At 64.1% G+C, this 16,844-nt stretch overlaps 3 protein-coding genes across 3 annotated transcripts; 1 reads left to right on the forward strand and 2 right to left on the reverse strand.

Annotated features, from left to right (window-relative positions):
* Window positions 1-51: 51 nt before the first annotated feature.
* CHLRE_09g395251v5 (uncharacterized protein) lies at window positions 52-6,555 on the reverse strand. The gene is made up of 7 exons (XM_043065748.1): window positions 6,115-6,555; window positions 5,884-5,921; window positions 4,083-5,625; window positions 2,564-3,512; window positions 2,206-2,358; window positions 1,721-1,903; window positions 52-1,412 (listed from the first exon to the last, which is right to left on the reverse strand). The coding sequence occupies exons 3-7, from the start codon at window positions 5,507-5,509 to the stop codon at window positions 1,266-1,268; spliced, it is 2,859 nt and encodes a 952-aa protein (XP_042921249.1). The 5' UTR covers window positions 5,510-5,625; window positions 5,884-5,921; window positions 6,115-6,555; the 3' UTR covers window positions 52-1,265.
* Window positions 6,556-6,655: 100 nt separating this feature from the next.
* On the forward strand, window positions 6,656-14,197 carry CHLRE_09g395288v5 (uncharacterized protein). Its single transcript, XM_043065749.1, has 15 exons — window positions 6,656-6,689; window positions 7,893-8,090; window positions 8,188-8,430; window positions 8,761-8,901; window positions 9,147-9,257; window positions 9,704-9,851; window positions 10,057-10,125; window positions 10,280-10,422; window positions 10,774-11,026; window positions 11,370-11,463; window positions 11,769-11,826; window positions 12,198-12,293; window positions 12,652-12,747; window positions 13,005-13,095; window positions 13,281-14,197. Exons 2-15 carry the CDS (start codon window positions 7,932-7,934, stop codon window positions 13,454-13,456), a joined length of 1,878 nt encoding a protein of 625 aa, XP_042921250.1. The 5' UTR covers window positions 6,656-6,689; window positions 7,893-7,931; the 3' UTR covers window positions 13,457-14,197.
* A 120-nt stretch (window positions 14,198-14,317) lies between these two features.
* On the reverse strand, window positions 14,318-16,795 carry CHLRE_09g395325v5 (uncharacterized protein). The gene is made up of 3 exons (XM_001694722.2): window positions 16,302-16,795; window positions 15,522-15,581; window positions 14,318-15,203 (listed from the first exon to the last, which is right to left on the reverse strand). Exons 1-3 carry the CDS (start codon window positions 16,623-16,625, stop codon window positions 15,081-15,083), a joined length of 507 nt encoding a protein of 168 aa, XP_001694774.1. The 5' UTR covers window positions 16,626-16,795; the 3' UTR covers window positions 14,318-15,080.
* Between the last annotated feature and the right edge of the window lie 49 nt (window positions 16,796-16,844).

Below are 16,844 nucleotides of genomic sequence, written 5' to 3' on the forward strand. Positions count from 1 at the left end.
GGAGCCTTTTGGGCCGGGCATTGGGCAGCAAGGAATCATGCGGGGCAGGATCAGTTTGGAGGTTTACAGCCTTTGCGCACATCGTCGCTTCATGGCAGAGAGCTTGACTCTGCTTGTGTGCACGGCCCTTAGAAAGAACAGGAGGCCAGGTGATCCTTGATCACCACTCTGGCCGGGGCTGGCAGCCTCCTCCATCTCCTTCCAAAACGCGCTCACATCAACACGCCCACCTCCACACACACGTGCACGCCTCTGTACAAACGATGAACTCCCACTAACACCTCGTTTCCTTGCCCGCCGCGCAGTATCGCGCTTTGGGGCATCCGAGAGAGAAAGAGGGTGCGACACAGAGTGCAGCAGTACCCCCGGAGTGCCGCTACGGTACGTAGGGGCCCGGCCCACCAGCCAGGCCCACTCTAGCGCTGGAACACCCAAAGGGGCTACTTGCGCCAATCGGCGCTCTAGGGTTGAATGGTTGGAATCGCCAGGACGGGAGGGAATCAATGCCGTCCGGCGCATCTACAGCTCAGAAAATACACTAGAGTTCGTGTTCAAGTAGGCTCCATCTCACAGCACCTCACTGAGACGTACCGCGCTCACGCGCTTCCCTCCAGCCCAGCCCTGCCTGCTGCGGCCTCTGTTGCCCAACCCCACCACAGGAGGGCAACAGGCTGAAGCCGCAGCAACGAGCTAGAGTGGAGTGCAGGACCCCCCCATTAGCCCCCGAGATTTCCACAACCAATACACACACCAATCAATGCTCGAAGTCTGACACACAGTCGACCAGTGTGGTCATTTGCAGAAGCCCACATGCTTCAATGTTTGTTGTGACACACGCGCGAGGGGGTCAGGGGGTCAGGGCCTTCCTCCCTCGCGGCCTTCCTTCACGGCAGGACCTCCTTAACATGTCCTGTCATCAGTCGTACATCTCTGCAGACTGCTCATGGCTCTTGCAATGCATCCACCCACCCAACCCAACCTTCACATGGCCTTGCCATTGATAATACTCGTCACACGTTAATGTCCAAGCGTCCCACTGTGTCAAGCTAACCTCGCGGGGAGCGCGTGCCCCCCGTTCGTCCTCTGTCTGGTCGTCATGTCTTCTTTGTCCGTGTGCTGAGGTGCGTCCCACGCACGGCATGCATACGCATCCGCCGGTGGCAACGCGGACTGACTGGCACCAGGCAGCGCCGGCGCCGGCGCGGTTGCGCAGCAACTGCTGCTGCCACGGCCGCAGCTCCCGTGCATCCTCGCGATCGCGCCGCTCACTGCGGCATGCCTCCGTACGCGTGGGGGTCGGTGGAGGTGGTGCCGTACTGCGTGAGGTAGGGCGAGGCGATGACGTTGGCGGGCACGATGTGCGCGTACTTGCGCGCCCAGGCGAAGTCGTCCATCACCACCACCTTGGTCATCTGCATGAGGGGGCGACGGGGCGCGGGGGCAGCAGCGATGGCGTGAGCGGTCTGTAAGTTTTGGTACGGTACGCCGGGCCGGGATCTTTTGCATCTTGCTGCTGGCAGGCTCCCCCGACTCGCCCAGTTACGCACCCACATCCTCCCACCACTTCCCCTCCGCCCGCCTACCCACTACCGGACCCATCGCGCCCCGCCATCAGCCCCCAACCCAGCCCCAAAGCCCCTTCCCGTCCCCTCCCGTCCCCTCCCCTTCCCGTCCCATTCCCCTTCCCGCCCCCTCCTCTCCAGTCCACACTGCCACGCACCCGGCCTCGCCGCATCCACAGTATGCCGAACAGCGCCAGGCCTATGAGCACCAGGCCGCCCAGGATGATGCCGATGATGGCGCCCACCGCGTCCGCGCCACACAGCACGCCCAGCACGGGGTTGTCGCACTTCTTGGGGGCGCTGGGGATGTACGACACCACGCCCGGCCGCTCAATGTAGAGCTGTGTGGGTGCGGAGATGGGGGTGGGAAGGGGAGGAGCAATGTGCCAGAAGTTGGAAAGGGCAGGGGCTTGGGGGGAAGTGTGTTTACAGCTGTGATTCCTCTCCTCGCTTTGCCTATCTGCCTCCCTCTACCGGAACCTGCACACTCCCCTCGCAGCTCTCCCGCAGCCCAAGCGGCCCCGCGCCTGTCCCCACCAACGCGCCCACCCCTCCCCTCCCCTCTTCCCGCCCCCCTAGCCTGAGCGCCCCCCACCACAACCCGCCCAACAGAACCAAAACAGCCCCCTTCCTCCCAACCCACCTTGGACACGGGCAGCCCCACCGCCAGCGCCAGGTCGTTGCTGAGGCGCGTGTCCAGCACGTACAGGATGGGGCGCGCGCTGCCGTCCGGGTTGCGCAACACAATGTCCACACTGCTGACCTGGCTCACGTTGCCGGGCGCCGGGTTGGCCACCTGCGGTGCGTGTGAAGGAGGCAGGGATGGTGAGGAAGGTAAGGCAAGATATGGCAAGACGTACACCAGTGCGGGTCAGAACGATACGTTTGAGGCCCGAGCCCTTTCCTTTGCAGTACCCCCGCAGCCATGCCAGCCACACCAACGAGTCCTCGCAGCGCAACGCAGCCCCTGATCGCCCCCGACATTGCGCACAGCAGCGCACCTGCCAGTTGAGCAGGTTGATCTGCTTCTGGAAGATGGACAGTATGAACTGCGCGTTGTCGGTCTCGTTGTCCATCAGGAAGCGCACAGCCATGGCCACAGAGTCGGGCGACACCACCGCCTGCGCGCCGCGCCGCACCGCCTGCCGCTCCAGCCCCGCGGCCTCGTTGGCGCCGCCCTCCAGGCCCCACAGCCGCCGCGAAGCGCCAGCAGAGCCGCCGGCTGGATGCTGCTCGCCCTGCGATTGCGTCGGTTGCTGCTCCTTGGCAGCGGCGGCGGCCACGGCCTCGGCGGTGGCCTCCGCAAGCGCCGGCGAGCCGCCGGCGGCCTTGACTGTGGCAGCGATTAGGGTGGTGCTGGTGGTACCGGTGCCGGCAGTGCTGACGTTGACGATGAGCGGGGTGGTGGAGGTGGGGAAGAAGGGCACGCGGGTCATGGAGGCGGGGGCGCCGGGTTTGACACACTCGGCTATCACGTAGGAGCAGTTGGGCATGGCCAGCTGTGTGCAAAGCGTGGCCTCAAAGGCAATCTCCAGCGCTTGGTCGCACACCGCCGGCGGCACGTTGGGCGTGAGGATGTAGACGCTGGTGAGGTAGCGTGCGTAAATGGTGGCGTCCACGTCGGCGACGGGCATGTTGAAATCGTTGGAGACGCCGTTCTCGATGTTGGCTAGGACGGTGGCATCGACGTAGAGGGGGATGGCGTATCCGATGGTGAGCTGCATGGTTTGGGGCACCTCGTACAGCGTGGCGCCAGGGGCGGGCGGCGGCGAGGGAGGCGGCGGAGGAGGAGGCGGGCGGATGACGGCCAGGGGCGGGCTGGAGGCGGGAGGCGGCGGAGGCGGGGGCGGGGAGGCGGGAGGAGGCGGGGGAGGGGGAGGCGGAGAGGCGGAGGCGGGAGGAGGCGGCGGCGGGGGAGGAGGGGGTGAGGGAGGCGGAGAGGGAGGCGGGCTGTAGCCGCCGGGCGGGGCGGGAGGCAGGGGCGGCGGAGGTGAGGAGATGGGGGGAATGCGGGGGTTGGGTGGATTCCTCGGGTTGGGTGGGTTGCGAGGGTTTGGTGGGAAGCTGACAGGTGGCGGCGGGGGAGGCAGAGTGGTCCCGGGGGGCAGCGGCGGAGTGGGAGCTGGCGACGGTGGCGACGGAGGTGGCGGAGGCGGGGGCGGGGGCGACGGCGGTGACGGTGGGGGAGGCGGAGGAGAAGGTGTGGTCGTGCCAGGTGGCAGTTGCGGGTGAGGCGGCGGGTTTGGCGGGGGAGAGGGCGGTGCCGGGGGTGAAGGCGGCGACGGCGGCGAAGGCGGGTTGGGGCTGGGTGGATCTGGAGAGGGCGGCGGAGGCGACGGTGACGGTGGAAGTGGTGGGGACGGTGGCGAAGGGGGTGGCGGGGGAGGGGACGGCGGCGTTGGGGGAGGTGCCGGCGGCGGCGGAGGCAGGATGGTGCCTGGCGGCCAGGGCGGCGGCGACGGGGGCATTGGAGGAGAAGGCGGCGGCGATGGCGGCAGCGGCGGCGCCGGCGGCGGTGACGGCGGCGGCGGGCTGGGCGGCGGCGGCGGGCTGGGGCTTGGCGGCGTCGGCGGCGGAGAGGGGTTGGTGTTGGGCGGCGGCGAGGGCGGGAACGGGCTCGGCGGCGGCCGAGGTGGCCGCGGCGGCGGCGAGGGTGGCGCCGTGGGAGAGTTTGGCGGCGGGATGGGTGAGGGCGGTGAGGGCGGGAAGGGGGGCGAGGGCGGGAAGGGCGGCGGGCTGGGGTTGGGCGTGATGCAGTTGCTGAACCCGCTGCAGTCCACGTCAATGAAGGTGTTGCCGGCGGCGGCGCAGATGGTCATGTCCAGGGAGGTGTAGGCCAGCTGCGCCGGCGAGGTGCACTTGGGGCACCACGTCACGAACAGGCAGATGGAGGTGCGGTACTCGTAGGTGCAGGTGGTGAGGATGCGCTGAGAGAGTTGCGGTGCCGGCGGGCACTGCGCCGCGGCGGGCGGCGGCGCCAGCGCTGTCAGGGCCAGAAGGGCCAGCAGCAGCAGGCGCCGCCAGGCGCCGCCCAGGCTCGAGAGCCCGCTGGCGAGACCGCCCAGGCGGGCGGCGCTGGCGCCTCCTCCTCCTCGGCTGCGGCTGGTGGTGCTGCTGTTGTGGAGGCGAGCGTTGCAGGACCGTGCGGCGCCAGTGTTGGTGGCAGCCGCCGCGTCGTGTCCTGCTGCTGCGTGGTTGCTGCAGCGGCAAGTGCCAGAGGCGTCTGCGGTGGTGGCGCAGGTGCCGCGGCTGCCGTTGCAGCGTCCGGTGTTTTGGCAAGCTGGTCGCTCGCCTGCTGTTCCTATCAGTGCTGTTGCTGCTTCTTGCGCTGGGCAGGAGGACGTAGCGGCGGCTTCGCTGCATGACGGCGCAGCTGCCATACCGAGGACTGAGCCGCTGTGTGGCCGCCCGGTCATGAGTGCGGCTTGGGCGGCCGCCCTCCCATGCCCCGGCGCCGGCTGTGATAGCCCGTGTGCCTGCCCTGCCGAGCACGCTCGGCTGCAGGCCGCCTGTTGTTCCCGGGGACTGCCTGTCCCCGACCGCCAGGCTGTGAGGCCCAGCCCGCTGCTGCTGTTGCTGGCAGCCGTGTGCGCAGCCCCAGCTTCGCAATGGCAAAGCGACTGCCGGCGGTGGGGCGCCGGCGCTGATGTGGAGGCCCCGGCTTCGCTTGTCGTGGCCTCGGAATGCGAGGCTCGCCGCCCCAGGTGGTGGTGCTGCTGGCAGGCGGACGAGGTGGTGGGCTCGTCGCCTGCCGGTGGTGTCAAAGCCCGTTGCGCGGCGTAATAGTTAAGGCCTTCAGTCACGCGACCGCCGCTGTGCGGTTGTGCGTCACCGCAGGCGGCGTGGTGGCCCATCTGCGACTCGCTGATGCCCAGGTGCGAGGTACTAGGTTGGCTACGGCGGGCGACCAGCGCCGTCATGGACGACGGCCCGACGCACAGCGCCATCCTGAAGGGTTATTAAGCGCTGGGCCTGGCTGCGCAGGCCCGCGCGCGAACCGGGATCCTGTGCTGCAGCGCTTTTGTGTCTGCTGTAACTAAGCGCGTCTGCGAGACTCAGCTTCCTGCGGCAGGCGACATGGTTTGGAACCGACCACAGTCAGCAGCGCGCCGCCTGGAACCAGGAAGCCTAAGCGTACTGGTAAGACAAGGCGCGTGGTCATTGCTTTTACGGCTTGCCCAGGGAAATGTTGCGCGGTCGCGAAAGTCAACGTTTGGCGAGCAACACCATTCTGGCACTCTGACTACAACCTTGCTCGCGGCAAGCTCCCGGTCCAGTCTAAAGCATGACAGTCTAAAATTGCTAGTCGCGCCTGCCCCACCTGTGTTCGCGAGCCTGCGCGTAAAGCTGGGCGATGACCTGTGCGACCGGCGCCCGCTGCTTCAGTAACAAGAGGGGTGGAGATGCGCTCAATATGTGGCAAAGCCTTAGCTAGAGCTGTTGAAATGAGCAGCTCAAGCCAGGAGCGGCGACGGTGCCGAGGTGGTGGTTGCGCGATGTCCGCCGGGCCCTCGAATGCTCACGGCAAGGCATCAACCCCAGCAATTCTCACCAAATATGCTCCAAGAATAGCACCGCGCGAGTTTCCGCTAGTGGGTTTGCTCTTCTTGCGACCAGCCCAGTTGCGAATTGCAAGTAGTGCTGGAATGCCCAGTAAGCTTGCGTGTATTTGTGTTTGAGACAGACTGTAAGCAAGTCTGTAAAAATATGTATGTCGGCTGGGGCGTACGCTTGCGCAAGCCCAAGCTCGACGGGGTTGTTGCTGCGACCGGCCCGCCGTACCGCCGCAACCGGGTTGGAGGTTGGACCTGTATGCCTGCCTAGGCTCATCATCATTCAAAGCTGTCACAAAGTACAACTCAAGAGGCGAGGTGGCCAGGGTAGGTCACGCTTGCTGCCATTCGGCATCCCCAGCAGACCGTGTTCGCTCGTGGGTTGCTGCGGCTTCGCGTCAATGACAATTGTATGCGTTTGTAGAGTTGCATGTGCAGGCTAGATGAAGCGCACGCAGCATACCGGATACTCAAGGGGCTTATGTGGTGGGCACCAACAGGCACCAACCGCCACGGCGGCACCAGGAGGAGGGTAGGAAATCCGAAAAGTTGCCGGTGGCCTCTGGTTGTAAGGGTGAGCCGGGTACCCTGCCGAGCCAAATTTGGCTGCGTGCGCGGGGGTTTGAAGCTGCCTGGGGCGGGTCGCCGCGGCAGTCCAGATGCCTGCGCCGGGGGATGGCAGATGCCTGCGCGACCCCGCGCCATCAGCACGGATGCCTGCGCGAGGCATTGCGGGGGACATGGCAGGAACAAGCGTGTGTGCGGCGAGCTGGCAATGAATGGGATACTGATACTGCGTGCGCACTCGGACAGCACCTTGAACGGTGTGTGACTGCGGGAAAGAGGAGAGCGCGGGGGACATGGCAGGAACAAGCGTGTGTGCGGCGAGCTGGCAATGAATGGGATACTGATACTGCGTGCGCACTCGGACAGCACCTTGAACGGTGTGTGACTGCGGGAAAGAGGAGAGCGCGGGGGACTTGGCAGGCACAAGCGTGTGTGACCTTCCCCGTATGACATGGCTGGTCAACTGGCTGGCCCACAGTCATTCAACCACAGCTGACGGGCTTCAGGCTAGTACGCGGTCGGTACGCTACGTTTCTGGGGTGGGGAAACCCCGCCAGTTAAATTGCGGGGGCAAGGTAGCTAAGATCCCAGTGCGGGCTGCCGCTGCCAGCCAAGATGCCTGGGCACGGCAGCTCAGATGCCTGGGCGGACCGCCTCCGCCAGCCAAGATGCCTGGGCACGGCAGCTCAGATGCCTGGGCGGACCGCCTCCGCCAGCCAAGATGCCTGGGCACGGCAGCTCAGATGCCTGGGCGGACTGCCTCCGCCAGTCAAGATGCGTAGGCACGGCAACCAAGATGCCTGCGCAGGGCTACCCCAACACCCTCAGATGCGCGTGCACGGGGGTCAAGATGCCTATGGAACTTAGCTGCCAGACCAGACCCACCCCGCCAGATGCCTGCGCTAGGCAACTTTCCTACCCTCCTCACCAGGAAGGGTTGTTTATTGCCACCTTCACTACAGGGGCATTTTGACATGCGCTGTGTGCCCCTGTGTACTGAACAAGGGGCAAACAGCCTGCATGGGACGACGGGAGGGCGAGAGCGGGGAGAGGGCATGCATGAAGGCACAAGCCGACATGGCGACACTACCAGGGTAGTAGACCAGGTGTGGCCGCTTGTCTTGGCGTGCAGCTGCGTGCAGTATGGTTTCGTGTGATAGCCTTGTCAGCATATAACCGTTGCGTACAAATACGCCCAACCCAAACTCAGTGAACGGCAAAGAAACTTCTACTTCCTTCCGCAAACAAAATGCCATGTTCTCGCGCGCTCCCATCATTTTGTTGTAAACAAGGAAAGACGCTATTCCAACGAAGCTACAAAACTCTGCATGGCGAGCGCGCAGCGATAGGGCGACTTTGGCGATGCCGCCTGCCAGCTTGCAACGCGCTACGCAAGGAGGATGCGCAGGCGAGTACTGTAACTACTCATTCACGTACAAGCAAAGAACTACGTCAAGCGACTGAAATCATTTACTTGCTCACGTTTGACACCCCAACACCTGCAGTCGCCAGCGAGGACTACCAGCGTGGCGACTTGTCAGCCCGCCCCATCTGACGGCGCCCCCGCCGCGCCCCCGCCGCTGCCCTCCAACGACTATCTGCAATCTCTGGAGCCCGCCGCCGCCTCCCCCGCCAGCACGGCGGCCCGGGATGCGCAGGATGTGGGGCGTCTGGTGGGCGTGTGCGTGGCGGTGGGCGGCTTGGCGCTAGCAACAGAGCTGAACAAGGAGTGGATTGGCTCACACCAGGTGGGACAGCGGAGAAGGGTGTACTTGGGGAGGGGAGGATGGTGGAGGGAAGAAGGGAGGAAGGGAAGGGGGCAGGGTTGAAGGAGGGGAAGGGAGGGAAGAAGGGGGGAAGGAAGGAGGGTGGGTGGTGAGTGGGGCTCGCTGTGGGCGATGGCCAGGTTGACTTGCACGAAGGCGTGTGAACTGGACGGCCAGGTAGGAGTGTTCTTTGCACACGCAGCAAGAAACAGCCTGTACGTTACCCGCGTCAGATCGCAAGCACACACGTACACATTCCCAATGTCTGCACAACCACCTCACTCCCCCGCTCCCGCTTCCCGATTGAATCAGGAGCTGGCCATGACAGCTGTGTTCGTGGCGGGCTACGCCGGCATCATCGTGGAGGAGGGTCTGGGGCTGAGCAAGGCGGCGGTGGCTCTCATTCTGGCGGCGGGGCTGTGGAGCATCCGGGCCACTGCAGCGGGACTGGAGGTGGGGCGGAGGGGAAAGGAGAGGGAAGGCGGCGGAAGGAGAACGGGAGGGCAGGAGGAGATGAAGGGGCATTTGCAGGAGGCGGAGGAGGAACGTGTTGTGATCCAGTCACACGGCGTGTGGCTTTGTGCCTGTGTGGTTCTTTGTACCGCATGAACCCCATCACCAACCCGCTGACATTCTACACCCCCCCCCCCACCGCCAAGGCCCCAACCCCCACACACACCAACTACTGCCCCCCTCAGGCTCTGGACCTGGAGATGGCCTCGGCGCTGGGTGAGGTGTCGGCGGTCATCTTCTTCCTGCTGGGCGCCATGACGGTGGTGGAGGTGGTGGACAGCCACCAGGGATTCAAGGTGGGGAGGGAGGGAGCCAAACTGCCAACCCCCACGAAACTAAGACACAGAATCAGGGGAAGGGGGGTAGGAATGGCTTGGGAGGGATTGGGAGGGAGGCAGGTTTGCAGGGAGGGTTGTCTGTGCGCCGATTGAGGGAGGGAGGGTGCGGCAGGGGTGAGGGAAAAGGATGCAGAAGGGGGAGGAGCATGGGCACATGGGGCGGGTTGTCCTCGCCTGCAGTTGGGGATGATGCAGTACTGTATACATACAGTCAGCGGGGGGTTGTTGCAGCGGCACACGTGGCAGGGAGGTGTGCAGTGTGTCGCGCTCCCGCCTGGAGGCGCATTCACGCCTCGCACGCCTTCGTCACCTCCCGCCCCGCCCAACGCCTGTCGACACCCCCCCTCCTACTCCTCCCGCGCCCGCTCCTCCTGCTCCTCCCGCTCCCGCTCGTGCTCGTCCAGGTGATCACACAGTCGCTGCGCCCCGCCAGCCGCACGCAGCTGCTGCTGGCGGTGGTGGGCGTCACATTCGTCATGAGCAGCGTGTTGGACAACCTCACCACCACCATTGTAATGGTGGCATTGCTGAACAAGCTCTGCCCCGAGCCGGGTGCGTTTTGAGGGGGGGGAGATTTAGATACCAGCCCAAACGAAACAGGACCGAATGCAAAAGAGCGACGAGGCCGGTGACGTTTCCCCCGGGAGAGAGGGAGGCCTCAAGGGGGCGCCTGCACTCGCGCACTGTAAACAGCAACACTCATTTCGGGGTGTAGGGCGAGACGTGCGTGTCCCTTTGATCCTCCTTGTGCTCCCAGACACGCGGCGGTTCTTGGGCGCGGCAGTGGTGGTGGCGGCAAACGCGGGCGGAGCGTGGACGCCCATCGGTGAGTGTGCGTTTGTGTCGTGTGCCTTGTGTCTTGTGTGTTGTGTCCGCCTGTGTTAACGTGTCTTCCACTCGCTCATGAGCTTTCACCGCATTTCTGCCCTGGGTGCGCCCCGCTCCCGCCCCCGGGTCCACCCATGCACCACACGCTGCAGGCGACGTGACCACCACCATGCTGTGGATCCACGGCCAGATCAGCACCGCCGCCACCATGCGGGACCTGGTGCTGCCCTCGGCGCTGTCCGTGGCGGTGCCGGTGGCGGCGTGGGCGCTCACGGCGCCAGAGATCACCAGCAAGGTGAGGAGTGCAGGGATGGGGGTCGTAAATACCAGCCCAAACTAAACCAAACCAAGCTACGGTAAAACGAGCAGAGCACAGGCAGAGGCGCTAGCTGCAAGCGATAATACGTATGGGGGCTGAAGGGTGGTAAATGTGCTGTGGGGAGGGCCGGGATAAGTGGATGATGGGAATACATGCAGCGCGCCCGGTACCTGAGGGCGGTGTGCCAAGTGCGAGCGGCGTCACTGCAGTGCGGTGCTGTTTGTGAGCCAGAGGCGACTTCGTGCTGTGCGGGCGGGCGGGCGCCGAATCCCGCATGTTGTCTTGATTGGCCTTGCTCACACTCCATCGTGTGCTGTGCCTGCGCAGGAGCCGCTGCTGCTGTCTTCCTCGCCCTCATCCGCCCCAGCCGCTTCCTCCTCGGGGCAGAACGCCGAGGCTGCTGCGGCAGGGCCAGGCCAGGGCTCCTCCGGATCCGGATCTGGGTCTGGATCCGTACCTGAGTCCGGATCCGGGTCCGGATCCGGGTCCGGGTCTGGTCAGGAGGCTGCGCCACCCCGCAGTAACCTGGTGTTGTCGGTGGGGCTGGGCAGCCTGCTGATGGTGCCCGTGCTGCGAGCATGTGAGTTTGCAAGCACGGTCGTGTGTGTTTTTAGCAGCATGTCGTGCACACCGTACGGCACGGCACTCCGCATCGCTGGTAAACTGCAAGGTTGCGACCACGCACCCAGCCCTTTCACCAGCCCGCTCACACATTCCAACTTCCTCGCCGCCTTCACGCCACCGTCCCTGCCGCCCGCCGCTGAACCTTGCCTCACGCACACACTCACACACGTGCTGCATCGCATACACTGCCTTTGCGCTTTGATTTCCAACACACACACACACACACACACACATTTCCCATTCCTCGTGTTCTCTAACACACACGCACACACACATACACATATCGCGCACACACACAGGGGCTGGCCTGCCCCCCCACATGGGCATGCTGGCATGCCTAGGGTTCCTGTGGCTGGTCACAGACGCAATCCACTTCGGGGAGGGCGACCGCAGGTGCGGCGTGTCGCGGCGGGACGGTGTGCCTGGCGGGCGGGCGGGAGGGCCGGTAGCAGCTGGAGGAAGGGGGCGGGGCAGCGGGTTGGGCTGGGGGGGCAGGTTTGCCACACGAGACACCAGGGTGCGTTTCACTCACATGGCAGCAGGGCGGGGGGTATGGCGTGGGGGTACATGCGGTTGTCCAGCCCGCTTTTACGCTTCTCACACGCAGCAGCGCCACACTGCCCGACCCCAACACAACATATTATCAAGCCAACCCAACTAACTCATCCCAATGTTTTGTGCGGTGCGGCGCGGCGCAGGCACCTGACTGTGTCGCAGGCGCTCAAGCGGGTGGACAGCGAGGCAATCCTCTTCTTTGTAAGCAGTGGGGGCGACAGAGGGCGGCAGATGGGGTTGGGGGAAAGAGGCGGAGCGGCAGGGTGCATGCGCTGGGAAAAGCAGCGATGGGCTAACGGGTTATCAGGACTGTCATGGCATGGCAGAGTTTTAAGAGGTGAGACAAGGGAAGTCGCCACGGGAAGTCGCCGTGCGCAGACCACTAGTTTACGGTTTACTTGGGACTGCCCCACACACGCTGCCTTCATTCAAGCCATCCTGCATTTTCCTGCCCCTTCATACGCCTCCTTCCACGCGCTCCCTCGGCTGCCCCCGGCTGCCCCTGCTGCCCCAGATCCCCTGCTTATATCATGTTCCCAATGTTTCAAATCTTGCAACCTCCCGACCTCCAGACCGGTGTGCTGCTGGCTGTGGCGGCGCTGGACAAGGCGGGGCTGCTGCGCGAGCTGGCGGCGGCGCTGAGTGCCGCACTGCCACGCCCGGAGCTGGTGGGTGGGCTTGTGGTGGCGGTGGTGGTGGTGGTGGTGGGGCGGGTGAAGTGAGGGGTGCGTGATTGTGGCAGGATGATGCCAATGTGGTGGCGATGTGAAGCGTGACTGACTGTGGGGATACAAGGCGGCGATACTCAACTCCTTTGCGCAACAGGTTTGTGATTGCGGGCTTACAGAGGGGACAATCCAAAGCGCGCAAGCACGCCAGGGAGCATCTGGGGTTATGCTTCTGGTGCCAATGGCTGCGTTGCCTATCCCCCATCCCCTCCCACCACCTCACACTACACGCCCAACCACATACCGCACCTCACACCACACGCCAACCCACACACCGCACCCCCCAACTAACCCGCAGGTGGCGGGTGTGATCGGGTTCGCCAGCGCCGTGGTTGACAACGTGCCACTGGTTGCAGCAACCATGGGCATGTACGACATGGCTACCTACCCCATGGTAAGCGTGAGTGTGTGCGTGTGTGTGTACGGCAAGGACTGCACGACGGCCGGGGCGGCTGGCCACACAGCACACAGCAGGAGCACACACTCGCACCCTTACCATACACATGCATCTCACCCCCATACACACACGCACACACACACTCATGTATACACGCACACACGTTGCTGTATCACGTACACTGTCTTTGCGCTTTGTTTCCTTGTGCTCTGCAACACGCACACACACACGCACACACACACACACGCGCACAGGACTCGGACCTGTGGCAGCTCATCGCCTACTGCGCCGGCACGGGCGGCTCCCTGCTGGTCATAGGCAGCGCGGCAGGAGTCACGCTCATGGGTGGGTCTGCTTCTGGCTTGGGGCGCACGCTGCCGCACACACAGACCTGCGTGACAGGGTCCGCAGCACGCAGCACGGGAGCCCCCGCAGACCCATGCTCTTTCCCTGCGCAGCCCCCATAATCAAAACAATAATTACCATATCAATGCGACCGTCTCCGTCTCCGCCCCCGCCCTCGCCCCCAGGCATGGATCGCAGCGTGTCGTTCGGCTGGTACGCCCGCCGCGTCACCCCCTGGGCCACAGCCGGCTACCTGGCGGGACTGGCCGCCTACGTGGCGCAGCAGCAGGTCATGACGGCGGCAGCGGCGGCGGCTGGCACGACCACGGCGGCGGAGGCGGCGGCAGTGTTGGTGTCTTGATGAGGGGTTGGTGGGTTACATTCATGATTGTTTGAGAATAAGCGAAGGCGTACCCAGGAACAGTAGGTGGGTGGGGTGGGGCCGGGGTGGGGTGGGGTGGGGGGCTGATCAAGCCAACGGGGGCTCACTGGTGCCTTGACGGTGGGCGTGTGTGCCTGTGTGTGCCGTGATGTGCAAGGCGTTGGTGTCTTGATGGCAGGGGCAGTGTTGCCGTGTTGTGGGGTAGGCAGCGATGTGGGGTTGGTTGTGATCTGGAGCAAGGCAGTGGTTGTGGCGGTGATGAGCGTGGCAGTGATGAGCGAGTGCGAGGGCGGGGGCGGCAGGGGCGGCAGGGGCGGCAGGGGCGGCTGGGCGAGGGGCGAGAGCGGCGTGCGTTTGTATCTCCATGGGGGGATGTGGGGCCAGGGTTCATGCCTAGGACGTATGAGGGAGTCAGAGAGCGAGTTTGAGTGACAGCCGGTGTAGTGAAGAGCGAGGACAGGCAGCGGGCGGACGGATACTGGTGACGCAAATAACCTGCCCAACACCTTGCCCAACACTACCAGGGGCATTGCAGGGAGGCACGCCCATCCGCGGAGTGAGCACCATTACGGTACACGCGGCAACATCGTGTCAATGGATTCCTGAGGCGCACACACCACTTTCGCCCGCATTGGCCTCACATGTCACAAATAGCCCTGAAAGGCACACGAGTGGTCACGTGACAGTTGACTATGTGACAGTGTCCGTGACAATCGTACATTGCTCAGCTGCCGCATCAATTCGCCCCCGTTGCCCCGGCCGGTGTGCGGTCGCGCGGGGGCACCCACGTCCGGTGTTTCCGAGGCGCATCAGTAGCTTGATGGACACTATTGGCCATGACCTTGAGTGGCGTTACAGAATCGGGTCATGCCCCTGCTGGAGCGCGTCGGTCTGGCAGCCTGCGCGCGGTTGTCCGCGTCCGCCCTTGCAGGCCAGGGCAGCAGGCGCAAGGCGGCACGAGTCGCATTCCCCAATCCGCTGCGCCTTCCTCCTCCGCATGCTCGCATTAGTCGCATAGCCTCAGCCACTGGTGCGGTCTACGTCATTGCCCTAGCAGCACCAGCGCGCGTCAGCCATCAGTCAGCGGACAGCCATTAGCAGCTTACGCCCACTGCGCCTTACCCAGCAGCCTTGCCAGCAGCGTGTCCACACCCAGGCCCGATTGATTCCCTGTAGCCAGGCGCCGCCACGCGTCACGCCAGGTCACGCGCCTTATCCCTTGAACGGTCAAACCGCATCGCCATCGGCATGACAGAGAATGCGTGCTAGTGTGAATGCAAATGCAAGACGACATTGGCCCGTAATGTTGCTAAAGTCACATACAGCGCCAGCACCGGTCAGCAGCACCAGCACCCGCTAGACTGTGAGCACAGCTCATGAGCACGTGTACACAGCAGTACGCCCCCATCCAAGCAAGATCAACATGATTACAGTATGCAATGGCCATTTGGCTTGGCACTGCGCGGCCCCCCACCCATGGCCCGCTCCTCTCCACACTCTGCCCACAGCTCCCACGCCCGTTCACGCCCACAATTCCCACACCCAGAGCCCAGAACCCAGAGCTCCCACACCCATACCCCAAGATCTCAAGAGCCCTGACTCCTCAGAAGCAGCACTCGCAGTCGAAGGGGCATAAGTCCGTGTCTCCGCCCTTGCGCCCCAGCCCTAGCTCGTCCTCGGTGTAGATGGCGAACCCCTCCTCCGTGCGCTTGCGCCCCTTGCCGGTCTGGGAAAGCGGGGCGGGGGGCGGGGCGGGGGGCGGGGGTTACTTTCATGATTATATAACAAGTGAAGGCGTAGCCAGGAACAGGGGTGGGTGGGCGGGAGGAGGTGCGTTGGGGTGTGGAGCGGGGTTAAGGGTGAGGCAAGACAGGCGCAGGGGCAGGGGGGCACGTCTGGGCGGCATGTAGGCATGGAGAAGTATGAGAAGGTTATTGGCAATGAGCAAGGCAAGGCTGTGTGACAGTAACCAAACATACGTTGTGAGCGCGGGCTGCGGCTCGCTAGCGCAGTTGACGCTACACACGGGGCGACGCGGGCTCACCTGCTCGCCAAAGATGTCGTCTTTATTCCCTGCCACCTTGGGCACCTTGGCAGCAGGCTCCTGGGGGCGGAGAGGAGATGTGCGTGTGCGTGGGGGATAGCCGTTCATGTAAAATCACAAGTTTGAAGTGCTGTCGTCGTGTGTGTGTGTGGGGGGGGGGGAGGTACCCGGTACATGCCCAAGCCCAACGGGTAAGTCCCCATTGTCAAGGAATCCTCGAGGGTTTGGGTCATGAGTTCAGGGGCAGTGTGTGTATGTGTGTGTATCTGTGTTTAAGTATGGATGGCCCAGCCCCTGGCCATGGCCATGGCCATGGCCATGGCCCTAGCGCAGGCGCACACCCCGGCCCAATGGACACGCATTCGGTAACATGCAAACTCGCACGCACGCACGCACGCCCACACGAAAGCGCGCAAGCGCGCACAGACCGCACGCACGCGCGCGCGGCCACAGTTCACAGCCTGCCGGTGAGCTTCCCGTCACGGCCGCTTGCGGCGCCGGCCATGCCGCCAAGGCCCCCAGCCCCCCACTCTGCAACTGCTGACGCACATGCCACACACCGCGGTCGTGGGTCGGGTTGGACCACCTCCCCATCCAGCCCCCGTGCCGCCCAAAGCCGCCCTCGCGAGCAATCCTAGCAAGCTGCCATCGCCTGCCTCGCTCGCTGTGTTGGGCGTCCCCGCAAGCCTCGCGGCGCTGTGGCACACATGCCATTCATGCCAGGCCCTGTACGCCGCATGAGCCCATGCGGCCCCTTCGTGTCTTCTGCCCCTTCCGCACCTGCTCTGCCTGCTCCGCCGCGCGCTTCTCCTTCTCCTTTGCGTTCTCCGCGGCCTTCTTCTTGCCGGCCGAGAAGATGTCATCAATCTCCGCAGCCTTCTTCCCGCCCCCTGCGGCCTTCTCCTCCGCCTTGCCACCAGCACCTCCCGTGGTCGCCACCTGCTTCCCTTTCGGCGCTGCCTTTGGCGCGGCCCCCGCGGAGTCCTGCTTTGCTTTAGCTTGAGGGGTCAGCTTCGCCGATTTCCCCTCGCTCGTCTTCTTCAAGGCTGTCTTCGCGATTTTCGGCGCATCGGCAACTGCCGTCTTGGATTTTTTCTTTGCCATTGGTGGATATGGTCAATTATGTCCGCGGCCCGGTTTATATCAGGCACCTAGTCAAATTGAAGCGTCTCGAGGTGCAACTCCTGCCGACGAAGAAGTCGCTGAAGAGCTGCAGATGCGCAGGTCAGGGTATACAGTAATTAAGAGGTAAGAGGTCAATACAGTGACCTCCCGGCATCATATGGGTCCCTTAAGTTTGGCGCATGGCGACTCCTTGAATCC

The sequence above is a fragment of the Chlamydomonas reinhardtii genome, chromosome 9 (assembly GCF_000002595.2).
Source record: "Chlamydomonas reinhardtii strain CC-503 cw92 mt+ chromosome 9, whole genome shotgun sequence".
NCBI lineage: Eukaryota > Viridiplantae > Chlorophyta > Chlorophyceae > Chlamydomonadales > Chlamydomonadaceae > Chlamydomonas > Chlamydomonas reinhardtii.